The sequence below is a fragment of the Bufo gargarizans genome, chromosome 1 (genome assembly GCF_014858855.1).
Source record: "Bufo gargarizans isolate SCDJY-AF-19 chromosome 1, ASM1485885v1, whole genome shotgun sequence".
In the NCBI taxonomy this organism is placed as follows: domain Eukaryota; kingdom Metazoa; phylum Chordata; class Amphibia; order Anura; family Bufonidae; genus Bufo; species Bufo gargarizans.
In genome coordinates, this window is record NC_058080.1 from 734,379,059 (window position 1) to 734,397,676 (window position 18,618).

General features: G+C 42.3%; 1 protein-coding gene across 4 annotated transcripts in view; it reads right to left on the bottom strand.

The window, feature by feature from the left end:
* Positions 1 to 18,618, bottom strand: part of LOC122937770 (paired box protein Pax-5) — a 276,869-nt gene that overhangs the window by 205,316 nt on the left and 52,935 nt on the right. For all 4 annotated transcript variants that reach the window (XM_044292829.1, XM_044292822.1, XM_044292807.1 and 1 more), the window contains exon 2: positions 6,032 to 6,197. In XM_044292829.1, coding sequence (XP_044148764.1) covers positions 6,032 to 6,197 — 166 coding nt within the window. The remainder of the gene's footprint in view (positions 1 to 6,031; positions 6,198 to 18,618) is intronic.

Sequence of the window (18,618 nt, forward strand, 5' to 3'; positions counted from 1 at the left end):
TGTAAATGTATACTTTTTTTTACTGGGCTGTCCAGGATACAAGAACATGGTCTGCTGCGTTTATGAATCCTTTTTTTGTAACGTATTCATCAAACGGAGGCATAAAGTGTGATGTGAACCCACCCTAAGCCATATTCTTATTAGTTTGATAAGTTTAGTTATGATGAGTGTTTATCAGGTCAAGGCTTCACATGGGCAGTCAGCTGGCGGAACTCAGGTGGGACAGTCTCCAAGTAGACTGTATCTCAAAAACTGCTGAACATTTTTAATAAAAACCAACAGAAAAAATTATTTTTAGCCCGAAAGAGTTTTTTATAATGAGAGTTTATTAGGACCTGTGAAGAGCAGCATTGTTACCTGCTCCCCACCACTCAGATCTGGCTCCATCACTGCACTTTGGTCCTCACATGCGCTGCTGCTGCTGCCAATTATTGACTGCAGCAGTTACATGTACCCGAGCAGCACATGACTGCACTGACGTGCCACTTGGGGACACAGCAACACTGCCTTGACTGCAGCTTTGGCTACAGCAGCTCACGTGACCCCATTCTTTCCGGAAGTTTGTATGCAGGGACCGAAGTGCAGTGAAGATAGGGTTATCCTATATTTTGCAGTGGGTTCTAATGATTTCTTCCTAGTCCTGGGACCACATACCTTTTCAAGCTAGAGCTATATCACAAAGGGTGTGCTTATAGCCTTCAAGTGAGCATATTTTCTGAATTTTCAAGGTTCAGATACGAACTTTCTAAAGAATTCAAAATATACGGCTGTAATGTGGTGTGTTGATTAGGAAATCAATTCATTTTGTAATTGCATTCATTTTTTTACTGACATCTCTGATTACAGTGCCATATTATTTGGTAAACTAAGACAGGGTTCCACTGTAATTAATACTTATCCAAATAATGAGCTATGAAATTCCAATTTATTGTTGACAGCTCAAATGAAACAAATCAACATGCTTAAATTCAGAATGCCAATATATATAAATGTAACCATTACTATCTGTAGTTTTTTATTTTGTTCATGCTGAACTTGGACAGAGGAATATTGCCTCAGGGTTATAATTACCATTTATTTGTGTATGTGACTCACTAGCTATTTTAGGTCTGCAACACCTATGGGGACAGTTTTCACCATGACCAAAGTACCTGCGCATTAGCATAAACGTGGCCACAGAAATTAAAATGGCTGATGACTATGCTATTCATGCAAAAATCCATGAATAACCTGCAGAAACCCAACCTCCATGGTACAAATTTTCAGTCACAGTCACTTCTGCATCAAATCTGTAGTGTGTGAATCTACCCTTAAGTTGGAAATACAGATGCAAGAAAAATTATGTGAACCCTTTGGAATGATATGGATTCCTGCACAAATTGGTCATAAAATGTGATCTGATCTTCATCTAAGTCACAACAATAGACAATCACAGTCTGCTTAAACTAATAACACACAAAGAATTAAATGTTACCATGTTTTTATTGAACACACCATGTAAACATTCACAGTGCAGGTGGAAAAAGTATGTGAACCCTTGGGTTTTATAACTGGTTGAACCTCCTTTGGCAGCAATAACTTCAACCAAACGTTTCCTGTAGTTGCAGATCAGACGTGCACAACGGTCAGGAGTAATTCTTGACCATTCCTCTTTACAGAACTGTTTCAGTTCAGCAATATTCTTGGGATGTCTGGTGTGAATCGCTTTCTTGAGGTCATGCAACAGCATCTCAATCGGGTTGAGGTCAGGACTCTGACTGGGCCACTGCAGAAGGTGTATTTTCTTCTGTTTAAGCCATTCTGTTGTTGATTTACTTCTATGCTTTGGGTCGTTGTCCTGTTGCAACATCCATCTTCTGTTGAGCTTCAGCTGGTGGACAGATGGCCTTAAGTTCTCCTGAAAAATGTCTTGATAAACTTGGGAATTCATTTTTCTTTCGATGATAGCAATCCGTCCGGGCCCCGACGCAGCAAAGCAGCCTCAAACCATGATGCCCCCACCACCATACTTCACAGTTGGGATGAGGTTTTGATGTTGGTGTGCTGTGCCTCTTTTTCTCCACACATAGTGTTGTGTGTTTCTTCCAAACAACTCAACTTTGGTTTCATCTGTCCACAGAATATTTTGCCAGTACTGCTGTGGAACATCCAGGTGCTCTTGTGCAAACTGTAAACGTGCAGCAATGGTTTTTTTTGGACAGCAGTGGCTTCCTCTGTGGTATCCTCCCATGAAATCCATTCTTGTTTAGTGTTTTACGCATCGTAGATTCGCTAACAGGGATGTTAGCATATGCCAGAGACTTTTGTAAGTCTTTAGCTGACACTCTAGGATTCTTCTTCACCTCATTGAGCAGTCTGCACTGTGCTCTTGCAGTCATATTAACAGGACTGCCGCTCCTAGGGAGAGTAGCAGCAGTGCTGAACTTTCTCCATTTATAGACAATTTGTGGACTGATGAACAGCAAGGCTTTTGGAGATACTTTTATAACCCTTTCCAGCTTTATGCAAGTCAACAATTCTTAATCATAGGTCTTCTGAGCGCTCTTTTGTGCGAGGCCTCATTCACATCAGGCAATGGTTCTTGTGAAAAGCAAACCCAGAACTGGTGTGTGTTTTTTATAGGGCAGGGCAGCTGTAACCAACACCTCCAATCTCATCTCATTGATTGGACTCCAGTTGGCTGACACCTCACTCCAATGAGCTCTTGGAGATGTCATTAGTCTAGGGGTTCACATACTTTTTCCACCTGCACTGTGAATGTTTACATGGTGTGTTCAATAAAAACATGGTAACATTTAATTCTTTGTGTGTTATTAGTTTAAGCAGACTGTGATGGTCTATTGTTGTGATTTAGATGAAGATCAGATCACATTTTATGACCAATTTGTGCAGAAATCCATATCATTCCAAAGGGTTCACATACTTTTTCTTGCAACTGTATTCTTAGAATTTGCTCTGATAGATTGTTCAAGCTGTGTAAGAATAGGTCTAAGCAAAATTGTTCCTTCAGCAGCAAATACAGGCATAGTGTGGCTATAAGGCCTCTTTCATACGAACTATACGAATTGGCTCAGGATGCGTTCAGGGAAACTCGCACCATTTTGCAAGCAAGTTTCGTCAGTTTTGTCTGCGATTGTGTTCATTTTTTTCCGCACGGGTGCAATGTGTTTTGATTCGTTTCCATCTAGCAACCATCAGTGGAAAAACGCATTGCATTCGCACTTGCTTCTGGATGCAATGCGTTTTTCACTGAAGCCCCATTCACTTCTATGTGGCCAGGGCTGTGTGAAAAAATCAGGATATAAAACATGCTGCGTGAAAAAAAAAACACTCATGTACACAGACCCATTGAAATGAATGGGTCAGGAGCAGTGGCGTACCGCCCATAGAGGCAGACCACGCCACTGCTATGGGGCCCGCGGCACTGGGGGGCCCGTAGCGCAGATAAGGCCCCGCCCACTGATGACCAGCAGCCGGCTATGCGGCTGCTTTTCTCCCCAGGGCTCTGATAATACGGCTGAGGGCAACAGCTTCAACATCGTCACTGGGCATGCGCCGAGCCCAGTGACGATGTTGAAGCTGTTGCCCTCAGCCGTATTATCAGAGCGCAGGCGCAGGCAATCGCCGGCACTGCGCCTGCGCGGGATTTGGGACGCCGACGAGAGGAGGATCGGGTGTTTCAGAGCGCAGCGCTGAGGAGGGGGGCGGGTGTCTAGGTCTTAGCCGCGCCTCTGGGAGGCGATTCAGCTAAATGATGGAGGCGTTAGAGTTTTCATATTTAGGCGGGCACGGCACTAATCAGAGGGGCACCGTGGAGAAAGAAAACCGCCCCTCTGGGCTCCAGTCCGGCTTACAGCAAGAATCGATTTTTAGAAGAAAGGACAAGACTGACATGGAAAAGAAGAACACAGATGGAAAAAAGGTACTTTATTAAACATGGATCCATGAGTACCTTTTTTCCATCTGTCTTGTTCCTTTGATTGTGAGTCTTGTCATTTCTTCAAAAAATCGATTCTTATGATATGTAAATGACGCTGTAAGGAGCCCAGAGGGGCGTTATTCTTTCTCCACTGTGCCCAGGAACGCCCCTCTGAAGTGCCGTGCCCGGCTAAATTTGAAAACTAATAACGCCTCCAAGTTCATCTAAATCGCCTCCCAAATCCGATCCTCCTCTCGCTGGCATCCCAAATCCCGCGCAGGCGCAGTGCCGGCGATTGCCTGCGCTATGATAAGATGACTGACGGCACTGCGCCTGCGCGGGATTTGGGATGCCGGCGAGAGGAGGATCGGGGTGTTTGCCGCAGAGCGGCACTTAGCCGTGCCTCTGGGAGGCGATTTAGATGAACTTGGAGGCGTTATTAGTTTTCAAACTTAGCCGGGCACGGCACTTCAGAGGGGCGTTCCTGGGCACCGTGGAGAAAGAATAACGCCCCTCTGGGCTCCTTACAGCTTCATTTACATATCATAAGAATCGATTTTTTTGAAGAAATGACAAGACTCACAATCAAAAGAACAAGACAGATGGAAAACAGGTACTCTGTTAAACATGGATTCATGAAAAAAAAATTGGGGGTAAATTGCTAGTGACAGATTCCCTTTAAGGCTACTTTCACACTTGCGTTCAGAGCGGATCCGTCTGGTGTCTGCACAGACGGATCCGCACCTATAATGCAAACGCTTAGATCCGTTCAGAACGGATCCGTTTGCATTAACATGAACAAAAAAAAAAAAAAACATTTTTTTTTTTGTTCGTGATAGTGCAAACGGATCCGTTTTGACTTTACATTGAAAGTCAATGGGGGACGGATCCGTTTGAAAATTGAGCCATATTGTGTCAACTTCAAACGGATCCGTCCCCATTGACTTACATTGTAAGTCTGGACGGATCCGTTTGCCTCCGCACGGCCAGGCTGCAAGCAGCGTTCAAGTGTCCGCCTGCTGAGCGGAGGACAGACGGAGCCATACTGATGCATTCTGAGCGGATCCGCATCCACTCAGAATGCATTAGGGCTGGACGGATCCGTTCGGTGCCGCTTGTGAGAGCCTTCAAACAGAACTCACAAGCGGAGACCCGAACGCAAGTGTGAAAGTAGCCTAACATGGCACCCCAAATAAGGAGACCTGCAGGCTGCAGCAGATATCCCATGTGACAGGTCACCCCCAGGAAACCCCTAACAGTTTCTGTAGGTCATGTATAAATTTATTTAATGGGGGTGTGGCATGGGAGGAGCAAAGTCAGGAAGTGGGAGGGGCCGTGGTGGGTAGTGGGCGGGGTTAAGGGGCCCAATTCAGATTTTTGCTATGGGGCCCAGTGATTCCTATGTACGCCTCTGGTCAGGAGTCAGTGCGGGTGCTATGCGTTCACGTCACGCATTGCACCCACGTGGAAAACTCGCTCCTGTGAAAGGGGCCTAAGGATTGTTGTTCACATAAGCTCTTGCATGGATGAATAGTACACACAGTAATCCCTATCTATGAGCTTGTCGATTGTAGAGGAAATTGCAGACCCAAATCTTTGGAAACTTAATTGAGCAGAGAACACAAAATTGGGGATCAAAAGTGGTGAAAATGAAAAATACAGGAGTTGTCACACCAAACAATCAGGTCCCTTTTTTTTTCCATAAGGATCTCAGAACATTTAGACATGGAAGATAACTGGACAACTACTCTACTTTCCTTTACACCACATATGTCGTGTTCTGCTCATTTTACCTAGATCAAGAATCCTCCTTTACAGCCAAGCATGGTAGGATTTGTAGGAAAAGGTCTAGATTTGGGCAGAAAAGGATGAAAAGAACTTAAAGGGGCTGTGTCACGGAACATATTCTACAATTTTCAAACCAGCACCTGGATTGGAATACTTTTGTAATTGCGTGTAATAAAAACAAATTAACATAGCCAGTGAGCTCTTCAATAATTTGTATCTTTATAGCGCAATAAACAAGTACAAAGTTAATAGAATTATATAATACACTACAAATAGTTTAGAATTTCCATTTTTGTGGTTATAAATTATCAGAGACACTGTTACCTGCCAAGAATTTTGCTGACGCATCCATGGCTAACTCGTAGTTGCCTTGAGATGTCGCACGGCCGGACACCTTGATGGGCAAGTTCCACAATTCTTTGACGAACAACATCAGGTAGTGGTCGGCCATTTACAAACACACCCCCTAGCTGGTTCACTCCTCCGTGTCCTGCAAAACATAGAGGGCAAAATAAACCGGTAAATAGCTGCATTGCTTACTCTTCCTAAAGGCATTATAGCTGGGATGGCCAACCTGAGGTTCTCCAGCTGTTGCAAAACTACAGCTCCCAGCATGCCCAGACAGCCTACAGCTATCAGCCTACAGCAGGGAATGGTGGGAGTTGTAGTTTTACAACAGCTGGAGAGCTTCAGTTTGGCCATCTCGGCATTATAGACAGTAACTATTAGAGTTTAAGGGTTTGTGTATGTCCTCGTCCTCATATCAGTTTCGCACCCTAAGCAATAAGCCTCACCAATAATAATGTACACACTACTGTCTCTACAATCTCAGGGGGATATACTGTAAATTATATACATATTTTGCAACAATCTTGGTTTATTGTAATGCTGCACCTATGATTTGAGAGCTCTTGTAGTAATAGTACTGATATGTTATATGTGGGGTGTTGAGCTTGTATATGGGGTTTCATTTACACCCAAAGGCTTTAATATACATTGGGCCCAGGGCCAGTGAACTTCAAACAATTCCTTTGGGCATATTTATATGCACTTTTTTAATAGTTACATTGTATAGGAACATAAGATTATAAAACCTTACTAAATGTGGAATTAAAACATTGTTAGAAGTAAAGTAAGTCTTACAAAAAATAAAGATATTTCTAAAAAGATGAAGCCCTATAGCAGTGGTTCTCAACCTTTCTAAAGCCGTGACCCCTTAATACAGTTCCTCATGTTGTGGTGATCCCCAACCATTACATTAACCAAATGTTAATTCAAATACACAAGTATTCATTCATAACCACAGAACATTAGCATAAATACAAAATATTTGTAAACCAAATAAATAACTTTAAAATAAATAATAAACAACAAATACCCCCTAAAAAATAAATCAGTGGTGCGCACAATACCCCTCAAATAAATAACTCAGTGGTGCTCACGGAACCCCCCCCCCCCCCACCCCCAAATATAAATTAAATCAGTGGTGCTCAGGGTACCCCTCAAAAAAAAAAAATCAGTGGTGCTTCAAGTCCCCCCCAAATAAATAAATCAGAAGTGCTCAGGGTCCCCCAAATAAATGAATCAGCGGGGCTTCAGGTCTCCCCCAAATAAATAAATCAGCGGTGCTCAGGGTACCCCCAAATAAATAAATCAGTGGTGCATCAGGTTTCCCCCAAATAAATAAATGGTGCTCAGGGTCCCCAAAATAAATAAATCAGCGGTGCTTCAGTTCCCCCCCCCCCCCCAAATAAATAAATCAATGGTGCTCAGGGTCCCCCAAATAAATCGGAAGTGCTCAGGGTCCCCCAAATAAATAAATCAGCGGTGCTTCATGTCCCCCCAAATAAATTAAGCCTTGCTCAGCCAAATAATTAAAATAAAATTAGCCAGGCTCAGCCAGGCTCAATTAAATCATTGGTGGCAGTGGTGCTCAGCGGCGGTGTCATAACGAAAAAACTCGGAGCTCAGCAGACAGGCGGCCCAACTTACCCGTCCAGACGTCGGGCTCCTTCAAGCACAGGCAGTGATAGGACATCACTTCCTGTGCGCGAGGATAAGGGGCCGCTGCCGTTGTGCGGGCGACCCACAATTGGAAGCCTCAGGCGACCCCCCGGAAAGGGCCGATCGACCCCCAGGTTGAGAACCGCTGCCCTATAGTGACAGAAAATGATAACAGTTCCCTGTAAATCTAGTACTGCTGCCATTAGAAGTGGCAATCTAGAGGACTTTGTTTCAATGAAAGTAGTTGCTTCCTTGGTTTGGACAACATATACCGCACGACGACAGGTAAAGCCACAGAATGAGAATGTACAGGTTAGAACAAAGTTTGAAGATGTTTGCTTACAACAATACGCCATTGCACTTCTGCTATATCATTTTACTATTTTTTGTCATTATGGTGCTCTTAGATCTTTCATGTTAAAGGGATTGTCCAAGTTATTTTTGTCGATGACCTATCCTCAGGATACGTCATCAATGTCAGGTCGGTGGAGGTCCGACACTCGGCACCCCCGCCGATCAGCTGGTTGAAGAGAAGGTGTGCACTGTGCCAGCACAGCCTTATCTGCTCTGATTACCTGCTCACTGTGGCAACCGTGAGCAGGTGTAATTACAAGAAGCCGTCCCATTCATTTCAATGGGACAGCTCGTTCCGATACACTTCAATAGGAAGGAGCCATCACAAAGAAGAGATAAAGTTGTCACCGTGATTTTGTAGTAAAAAGATCACAGAGAGGCACGGAGTATTATCAATCATGTTACTGCTCCGTGTCTCTGCTGTCCGGAGCGTGGTTTGGCTTTCTTTCACTCATCGGATTACCCGCACGGCATCCGCTCGTGTGAAAAAACCCTTAAAGGGGTATTCTGGGAATAATAATTATATTTTATCTAATGCCCACAGCCTGCCTCCTGAAACAGAAGATTGATTTACCTGCTTTCAACCGTTCTGGTCCTCCATGCTGCCTCCGCTGTGTCCATGTTCCGATCCCCGAAGTCTTTACATCTGATGCTGCATAGGCATGGTCACATGCACCGCTCCAGCCAATAACTGATGTGGCAGTCATTAGACACAGTGGAGCATGTGACCATGTCCATGCAGCACCAGATGTAAACCTTAAAGATGGACTCAGCAGAGACAGGTAAGTATGAATTTTCTGTTTCTGGAAGCAGGCTGTGGGCATTAGTTAAAATGTATTATTCCTGGAAAACCCCTTTAAAAATGCTGTAACACCAACCTAAATAAATGCATAAGATATGGATATAGGTCATCTATATGAATTGTGCATTACGTTTGTGTTGATTTTAAAACTCCATATCAATATTTATCCATATATCTCTCTAATTGCTTCTTTACTGTATATATGGAACACCTATGGTCATACATATAGATTTTAAATATGGAGAAAATAAGATGCTGGGTATTTTTTCAAGTTCTATTGATTTCTATGGGGAAAACATATCACCAATAATCTTGAATTATGTTTAAAATGCACATGAAAAATAATGCTTTCATGTACCGTAATTGGTAGCATTATACATTCTTGTTTAGGACTTCCCAAATATGGGAGTAATATGGATATGAAATATCCTCATAAGGGCTTGTTCACACGACCGTGCCGTTTTTTACGGTCCGCAAATTGCAGATCTGCAAAAAACGGATGCGGCCCGTGTGCCTTCCGAAATTTACGGAACAGGAGGCACATTATAGAAATGCCTATTCTTGTCTGCAAAATGGACAAGAATAGGACAGGACTCATAATTTTTGTGGGGCCACAGAATGGAGCAACGGATGCGGACAGCACACAGAGTGCTGTCCGCATCTTTTGCGGACCCATTGAAATTAATGGTTCCGTATACGGACCGTATGCGGAACACATAAAACGGTCCGCATACGGAACGCAAAATACGCTTGTGTGAACGAGCCCTAAGAATGAGATCTTATATATTAAAATGTACGCTAAATGAAGGAGCAGATGTTTTGTATCTGACAATAAAATTACAATACTGTATATTTCCCTACAGGGTAAAGACAGTAAGAAAAATACAGCAAAACTGAGGGTTTCTAGTAAATATCTGTACAATTAATGGTGTAATAGAGGACTTACAGGCACAAGGAACAGTAGACATTTGTTAAGTGCATGACAGGAAGGTCAAATACATCTCAAGTCCGTTGTTTAAGCATGAATAATTACGAGAGACATTTATTCAATGAGGTGCACATTCTACAGGGATCTATTAACCGAGACGAAGAATGTTATAGAAGTATACATACATGTCTATAAAGTTGTACAAACTACGACAATTAGCGAGCAGCGATAGAAAGATGAAGATGTTTAGATTTCATACATTTGTCACGAGAACATACTTTCAACTTGTGCTCCTCTATTCATTTTATCTGGGAGTGAACAGCTCTGCTGAAGTAGGGAGTAGATTCTTTCTACAGCTCAAACTGAGATTAGGTTCCAAAAGAGGTAGAAATCTGTATCTCCTATACTTTTCCTATTTTAGGCTACTGGTCCATGGCAACTTTTAGTCATGCAACAGTCGCTGTAAATATGAATTATCTTGTCAGCCATGGGACCTCAATATACACATATAGGAAATGATGAAGCTGCAATAATCACACAATCTTACCACAATCCTGACTCCACCAGAAGCCAAAGCTAAGATCGATAGACATACAGAAAGAAAGGCAGCTAAATAGATGATAGACAGGTAGATAGATAGATTATAGGAGATAGATAGATAGATAGATAGATAGATAGATAGGAGAAAGATGATAGATAGATAGATAGATAGATAGATAGATAGATAGATAGATAGGAGATAGATAGATAGATAACAGATGGGTGGATGGATAGATGGATATGAGAGATAGATTTGATATAAACTGTGTTGACAAAGAGCAATCCTTGTGCATAGCACCAACAATAACAACATAACAATAACTGCTATCAACATACCAGTCTAGAACTACACTGAATGGGCCACTAAATCTAAAACAAGAGTCATGGGGAATGAATGCTGTCCATTTTTTTAAATTATTATTTAAAAAAAGGGTGGAGGGGTCAGAACAGCCTAAGACAGTGATGGCGAACCTTTTACAGACCGAGTGCCCAAACTGCAACATAAACCCACTTATTTATCGCAAAGTGCCAACACAGCAATTTACCTCGAATACTACAGTCCAATATAGAATATCTTCCATGTACTTTATCGTTTATTTACCATATCCTGCCTACATTCAGTGCGCTGCCTGTGCTGTTCATAGTGCGCCCTGCGCTGATGAGTGACAGGAAAGTCTAAGGCATATTGGTACACCATGGACTTTTTCCAGGGTGTGGGTGCCCACAGAGAGGGCTCTGAGTGCCGCCTCTGGCACCCGTGCCATAGGTTCGCCATCACTGGCCTAAGATAATGAAAAGCAATACTCACCAATCCCTATCACTCCCATTATGCTGTTTACTGGGTCCCCACTGGATTCTGATTCCTGATTTCTCTTAACACACAGGAAATGACTGTTCAGCCAAGTAGCACTACTGCCAGTCATTGGCGTGTCGAGAGGAACCAGGATGCAGAGACCAACAGGGACCAGTTAAACATCAGTAGGTGAACCGCAGAGGATCTGTGAGGTGAGTATCCTTTTTTGAAATTTTGCTATGCCATTTTGATCCTACTATTTATATATATTTTTATTATACTCAATTATATAGCGCTACTATATTCCGCAGCGCTTTACAGACGTTAGTATCACACTGTCCCCAATGGCGCTTACAATCTAAGGTCCCTGTAAGTATGCCTTTGGAGTGTGGGGGGAAAGGGGAGAACCTAGAGAAAACCCACACAAACACAGGGAGAACACACTATTAAAAAATTGAAAATATTTTTGGCCAGACATGCTCATCAATGCATATATTTAGTAAAATATTAAAACTTGACTGCTCTTCACCATTTACAGTAATGTAAATGACGGCAAAATCCTGTGGTCTGCTTTTAGCTACTAGGCCAGGGAGTAGCAGACTGACAGGCCACCATCGTATCTTTCAGTCAACAAGATAACAAGCTACAAGTCTTTTATTTGTAAAGCAAGTCGTAAAATAAAAAATGCTGGAAAATATAGTCCAGTAGTGGTAAAGGAGCAGGGTTGCCAACCGTTCAAAAATCCTAGACAGTTCGTAAAAATAGGCGACTTTTTTGCTGTGTCCGTGAAAAAAATATATACGTGTCTGCATTTTTTTGAGGCTGGTGGTGCTTGGCTAGATTATTTTGGTGGTAATTATCATTTCACAGCTCGCAGTAAATGCATTCTTATCAGTATATTGAGCCATAAACGTATGACTTATAATCTTTATCATTCATTATGGTTTTCCAATTTGTCCATAAAAAATGTTGGCTGTCCATGATTTGTGCAGAAAGAAAAAAAATTCTGGTAGGCAAGTCTGTAAGGGAGTAAGTAACTAGATTTCTCCGCCTACTTGGGTCTTAAAAGAAAAATCAATATATCTGACAGCCTGTGACTTATTGAATTGAAAGGTAGATATGGGATTTTTAGCAGACAAAGGTAAAAGTTTTATTGTACACCCCGAGACAAATATCCAGAACCCTCTCTACTTAGTTTCAGTATTGAGTATTTAATAGTAAAGCCAATTCTGGCAGTGGAAATATCCAAATATAACTGAATTTAAAATAATATTTCATTGTCCTGACATGATTCTCAATTAAAATGGTAATATCATTTAAGTATTGCTTAATCTGAATTCCGATATAAGGATCTAAAAGTAAGTGTTTGCTCACACGCAGCAGATTTCTAGCACAAGTTTCATATACCATACATTTGAATGGGGTTTATAAAAATCCATGCACAAGCCATAGAAGCAGCCTAATCGAGATGGATGGAACTGATTTTTGGTCACAGAAATGTCTGTAACAAATCTGGCTGGTCATACAAATGAGATACCTGTCAGCCGAACAAGCTGTTTTACTGCTTCTCATCCCCTTCCCCCCTCATCCCTGTTAGATGACCAGGAGAGGGGAATAAGCTGCTTCCAAACACCTATGGTGATGGTGTATCTCCTAGAGAACAAAAGGATCGGACATGCTAAAATTCAAGGCTAGGGATGAGCGAACTCGAACTGTATAGTTCGGGTTCGTACCGAATTTTGGGGTGTCCGTGACACGGACCCGAACCCGGACATTTTCGTAAAAGTCCGGGTTCGGGTTCGGTGTTCGTCGCTTTCTTGGCGCTTTTGTGACGCTTTCTTGGCGCTTTTTGAAAGGCTGCAAAGCAGCCAATCAACAAGCGTCATACTACTTGCCCCAAGAGGCCATCACAGCCATGCCTACTATTGGCATGGCTGTGATTGGCCAGAGCACCATGTGACCCAGCCTCTATTTAAGCTGGAGTCACATAGCGCCGCCCGTCACTCTGCTCTGATTAGCGTAGGGAGAGGTTGCGGCTGCGACAGTAGGGCGAGATTAGGCAGATTAACTCCTCCAAAGGACTTGATTAACTGATCGATCTGCAGCTGTGGATCATTGAGCTGCTGATCCTCAATTGCTCACTGTTTTTAGGCTGCACAGACCGTTTGTCAGTCTCATTTTTCTGGGGTGATCGGCGGCCATTTTGTGTCTTGTGGTGCGCCAGCACAAGCTGCGACCAAGTGCATTTAACCCTCAATGGTGTGGTTGTTTTTTGGCTAAAGCCTACATCAGGGTGAAGCTGTCACACCAAGTGCATTTAACCAGCAATAGTCTGTTCATTTTTTGGCCATATACAAAATCAGGGGCAAGCTGCGCCTGTCACCAAGTGCATTTAACCCTCAATGGTGTGGTTGTTTTTTGGCTAAAGCCTACATCAGGGTGAAGCTGTCACACCAAGTGCATTTAACCAGCAATAGTCTGTTCATTTTTTGGCCATATACAAAATCAGGGGCAAGCTGCGCCTGTCACCAAGTGCATTTAACCCTCAATGGTGTGGTTGTTTTTTGGCTAAAGCCTACATCAGGGTGAAGCTGTCACACCAAGTGCATTTAACCAGCAATAGTCTGTTCATTTTTCGGCCATATACAAAATCAGGGGCAAGCTGCGCCTGTCACCAAGTGCATTTAACCCTCAATGGTGTGGTTGTTTTTTGGCTAAAGCCTACATCAGGGTGAAGCTGTCACACCAAGTGCATTTAACCAGCAATAGTCTGTTCATTTTTTGGCCATATCCCAGTCTAATTCTGTCACTAAATCCATACCGGTCACCCAGCGCCTAAATACTAGGCCTCAAATTTATATCCAGCTAAATCTGTCCCTAGTGCTGTAGCTGGGCGAGTTATTTAGTGTCCGTTCAAGCACATTTCTTGTTCTGGGTTGAAATACAATTCCCAATTTAGCAATTTCATAATTTAGTGGTTCCTGCTATATCAGAGCTCTTTGAAATCTATCCCAAAAAGGGTATATAATATTGAAGGTGCACATAGGGTCATTCAGAGTAACTTCACACACACCCGCTACTGTGTATTTCCAAGTCTAATTCTGTCACTAAATCCATACCGGTGACCCAGCGCCTAAATACTAGGCCTCAAATTTAATTCCCTCTAAATCTCTCGTTACCCACCGCTGTACTGTTGTTGCTGGGCAAGATATTTAGTGTCCGTCAAAGCACATTTTTTGTTCTGGGTTGAAGTACAATTCCCAATTTAGCAATTTCATAATTTAGTGGTTTCTGCTATATCAGAGCTATTTGAAATCTATCCCAAAAAGGGTATATAATATTGAAGGTGCACATAGGGTCATTCAGAATAACTTCACACACACCCGCTACTGTGTATTTCCAAGTCTAATTCTGTCACTAAACCCATACCTGTCACCCAGCGCCTAAATACTAGGCCTCAAATTTAAATCCCTCTAAATCTCTCGTTACCGTTGTCCTGTTGTAGCTGGGAAAGTTATTTAGTGCCCGTCAAAGCACATTTTTTGTTCTGGGTTGAAGTACAATTCCCAATTTAGCAATTTCATAATTTAGTGGTTCCTGCTATATCAGAGCTATTTGAAATCTATCCCAAAAAGGGTATATAATATTGAAGGTGCACATAGGGTCATTCAGAATAACTTCACACACACCCGCTACTGTGTATTTCCAAGTCTAATTCTGTCACTAAATCCATACCGGTGACCCAGCGCCTAAATACTAGGCCTCAAATTTAATTCCCTCTAAATCTCTCGTTACCCACCGCTGTACTGTTGTTGCTGGGCAAGATATTTAGTGTCCGTCAAAGCACATTTTTTGTTCTGGGTTGAAGTACAATTCCCAATTTAGCAATTTCATAATTTAGTGGTTTCTGCTATATCAGAGCTATTTGAAATCTATCCCAAAAAGGGTATATAATATTGAAGGTGCACATAGGGTCATTCAGAATAACTTCACACACACCCGCTACTGTGTATTTCCAAGTCTAATTCTGTCACTAAACCCATACCTGTCACCCAGCGCCTAAATACTAGGCCTCAAATTTAAATCCCTCTAAATCTCTCGTTACCCACCGCTGTACTGTTGTTGCTGGGCAAGATATTTAGTGTCCGTCAAAGCACATTTTTTGTTCTGGGTTGAAGTACAATTCCCAATTTAGCAATTTCATAATTTAGTGGTTTCTGCTATATCAGAGCTATTTGAAATCTATCCCTAAAAGGGTATATAATATTCAAGGTGCACATTGGGTCATTCAGAATAACTTCACACACACGCTTCTGTGCATTTCCAAGTCTAATTCTGTCACTAAATCCATACCGGTGACCCAGCGCCTAAATACTAGGCCTCAAATTTAAATCCCTCTAAATCTCTCGTTACCCACCGCTGTACTGTTGTTGCTGGGCAAGATATTTAGTGTCCGTCAAAGCACATTTTTTGTTCTGGGTTGAAGTACAATTCCCAATTTAGCAATTTCATAATTTAGTGGTTTCTGCTATATCAGAGCTATTTGAAATCTATCCCTAAAAGGGTATATAATATTCAAGGTGCACATTGGGTCATTCAGAATAACTTCACACACACCCGCTACTGTGTATTTCCAAGTCTAATTCTGTCACTAAACCCATACCTGTCACCCAGCGCCTAAATACTAGGCCTCAAATTTATATCCTGCTAAATCTCTCGTTAACGCTGTCCTGTTGTGGCTGGGAAAGTTATTTAGTGTCCGTCAAAGCACATTTTTTGTTCTGGGTTGAAATACAATTCCCAATTTAGCAATTTAAAAATTTAGTGGTTTCTGCTGTATCAGAGCTATTTGAAATCTATCCCTAAAAGGGTATATAATATTCAAGGTGCACATAGGGTCATTCAGAATAACTTCACACACCCGCTACTGTGCATTTCCAAGTCTAATTCTGTCACTAAACCCATACCTGTCACCCAGCGCCTAAATACTAGGCCTCAAATTCATATCCAGCTAAATCTGTCGTTAGTGCTGTAGCTGGGCGAGTTATTTAGTGTCCGTTCAAGCACATTTCTTGTTCTGGGTTGAAATACAATTCCCAATTTAGCAATTTCATAATTTAGTGGTTTCTGCTATATCAGAGCTATTTGAAATCTATCCCTAAAAGGGTATATAATATTGAAGGTGCACATAGGGTCATTCAGAATAACTTCACACACACGCTACTGTGCATTTCCAAGTCTAATTCTGTCACTAAATCCATACCGGTCACCCAGCGCCTAAATACTAGGCCTCAAACGCAGCCGCCTGTCTACAGCCAATGTGGACAAGCTGACGTTCATAAAAATGAACCAGGCATGGATCCCACAGGATCTGTCCGTCCCTTGTCCAGATTAGACATTAACTACCTCCCCTTAACCATATATTATTGGACTCCAGGGCACTTCCTCATTCAATCCTATTTTTATTTTCATTTTACCATTATATTGCGAGGCTACCCAAAGTTGAATGAACCTCTCCTCTGTCTGGGTGCCGGGGCCTAAATATATGCCAATGGACTGTTCCAATGTTGGGTGACGTGAAGCCTGATTCTCTGCTATAACATGCAGACTGATTCTCTGCTGACATGAAGCCAGATCCTCTGTTACGGGACCTCTCTCCTCTGCCTGTGTGCTGGGCCTAAATTTATGAAAATGGACTCTTACAGTGGTGGGTGACGTGAAGCCTGATTCTCTGCTATGATATGAAGACTGATTCTCTGCTGACATGAAGCCAGATTGTCTGTTACGGGACCTCTCTCCTCTGCCTGGGTGCTGGGCCTAAATATATGCCAATGGACTGTTGCAGTGGTGGCTGACGTGAAGCCTCATTCTCTGCTATGACATGCAGACTGATTCTCTGCTGACATGAAGCCAGATTGTCTGTTACGGGACCTCTCTCCTCTGCCTGGGTGCTGGGTAGTGTTGAGCGCGAATATTCGAAAAGCAAATTTTTTTCGCGAATATCGCAACTTCGCGATTTCGCGAATATTTTGAATATAGTGCTATATATTCGTAAAAACGAATATTTGTTTTTTGTTTTTTCCCCCCCCCACAAAATTACAGTACACATATAATTGATTGTTTCCCAAAGGTCCAACAGCTCAGATCTTACTCACATTGCCTAGAAAGTGATTGAGGCGCGAATCTTCGTAAGGCGATGTTATTAGCGCACATGCGAATATCGGCACGTCCCAGAACAGAGGCAAAGGGCTTTGCATTCATACATTAGTGAATTGAGTTGCGAATCTTCGTAAGGCGATTTTATTAGCGCACATGCGAATATCGGCACGTCCCAGAACAGAGGCAAAGGGCTTTGCATTCATACATTAGTGAATTGAGTTGCGAATCTTCGTAAGGCGATTTTATTAGCGCACATGCGAATATCGGCACGTCCCAGAACAGAGGCAAAGGGCTTTGCATTCATACATTAGTGAATTGAGTTGCGAATCTTCGTAAGGCGAGTTTATTAGCGCACATGCGAATATCGGCACGTCCCAGAACAGAGGCAAAGGGCTTTGCATTCATACATTAGTGAATTGAGTTGCGAATCTTCGTAAGGCGATTTTATTAGCGCACATGCGAATATCGGCACGTCCCAGAACAGAGGCAAAGGGCTTTGCATTCATACATTAGTGAATTGAGTTGCGAATCTTCGTAAGGCGAGTTTATTAGCGCACATGCGAATATCGGCACGTCCCAGAACAGAGGCAAAGGGCTTTGCATTCATACATTAGTGAATTGAGTTGCGAATCTTCGTAAGGCGATTTTATTAGCGCACATGCGAATATCTACACTTGTCCCAGAACAGAGGCAAAGGGCTTTGCATTCATACATTAGTGATTGAATTGAGCTGCGAATCTTCGTAAGGCGATTTTATTAACGCAAATGCAAATATCTACACTTGTCCCCAGAACAGAGAGGCAAAGGCCTGTGCATTCATATAGTATAGCACCATATTCGCGAATACGTAGAACTTCGTAAAATTCGATTTACGAATATTCGTATTTTTTATTTTACTTTCCACCTTACAGATTACATTGATCTGTACTCTGTCAACTACTGTCATCACCCCCCACTGTATCTCGATTGATTCCCAAAAGTCTCACATTCCCTAGAAAGTGATTGAGGTGCGAATCTTCGTAAGGCGATTTTATTAGCGCACATGCGAATATCTACACTTGTCCCAGAACAGAGGCAAAGGGCATTGCATTCATACATTAGTGATTGAATTGAGTTGCGAATCTTCGTAAGGCGATTTCATTAGCGCACATGTGAATTTTGCATAGCATATGTATTATGCGATAATTCGAATTATCGCATATGCGAAATAATAACGAATTTGAATAATCGCGAATATTTTAAGAATATTCTTTTGAATATTCACAAAATTTCGCGAATTCGAATATGGGACATGCCGCTCAACACTAGTGCTGGGCCTAAATTTATGACAA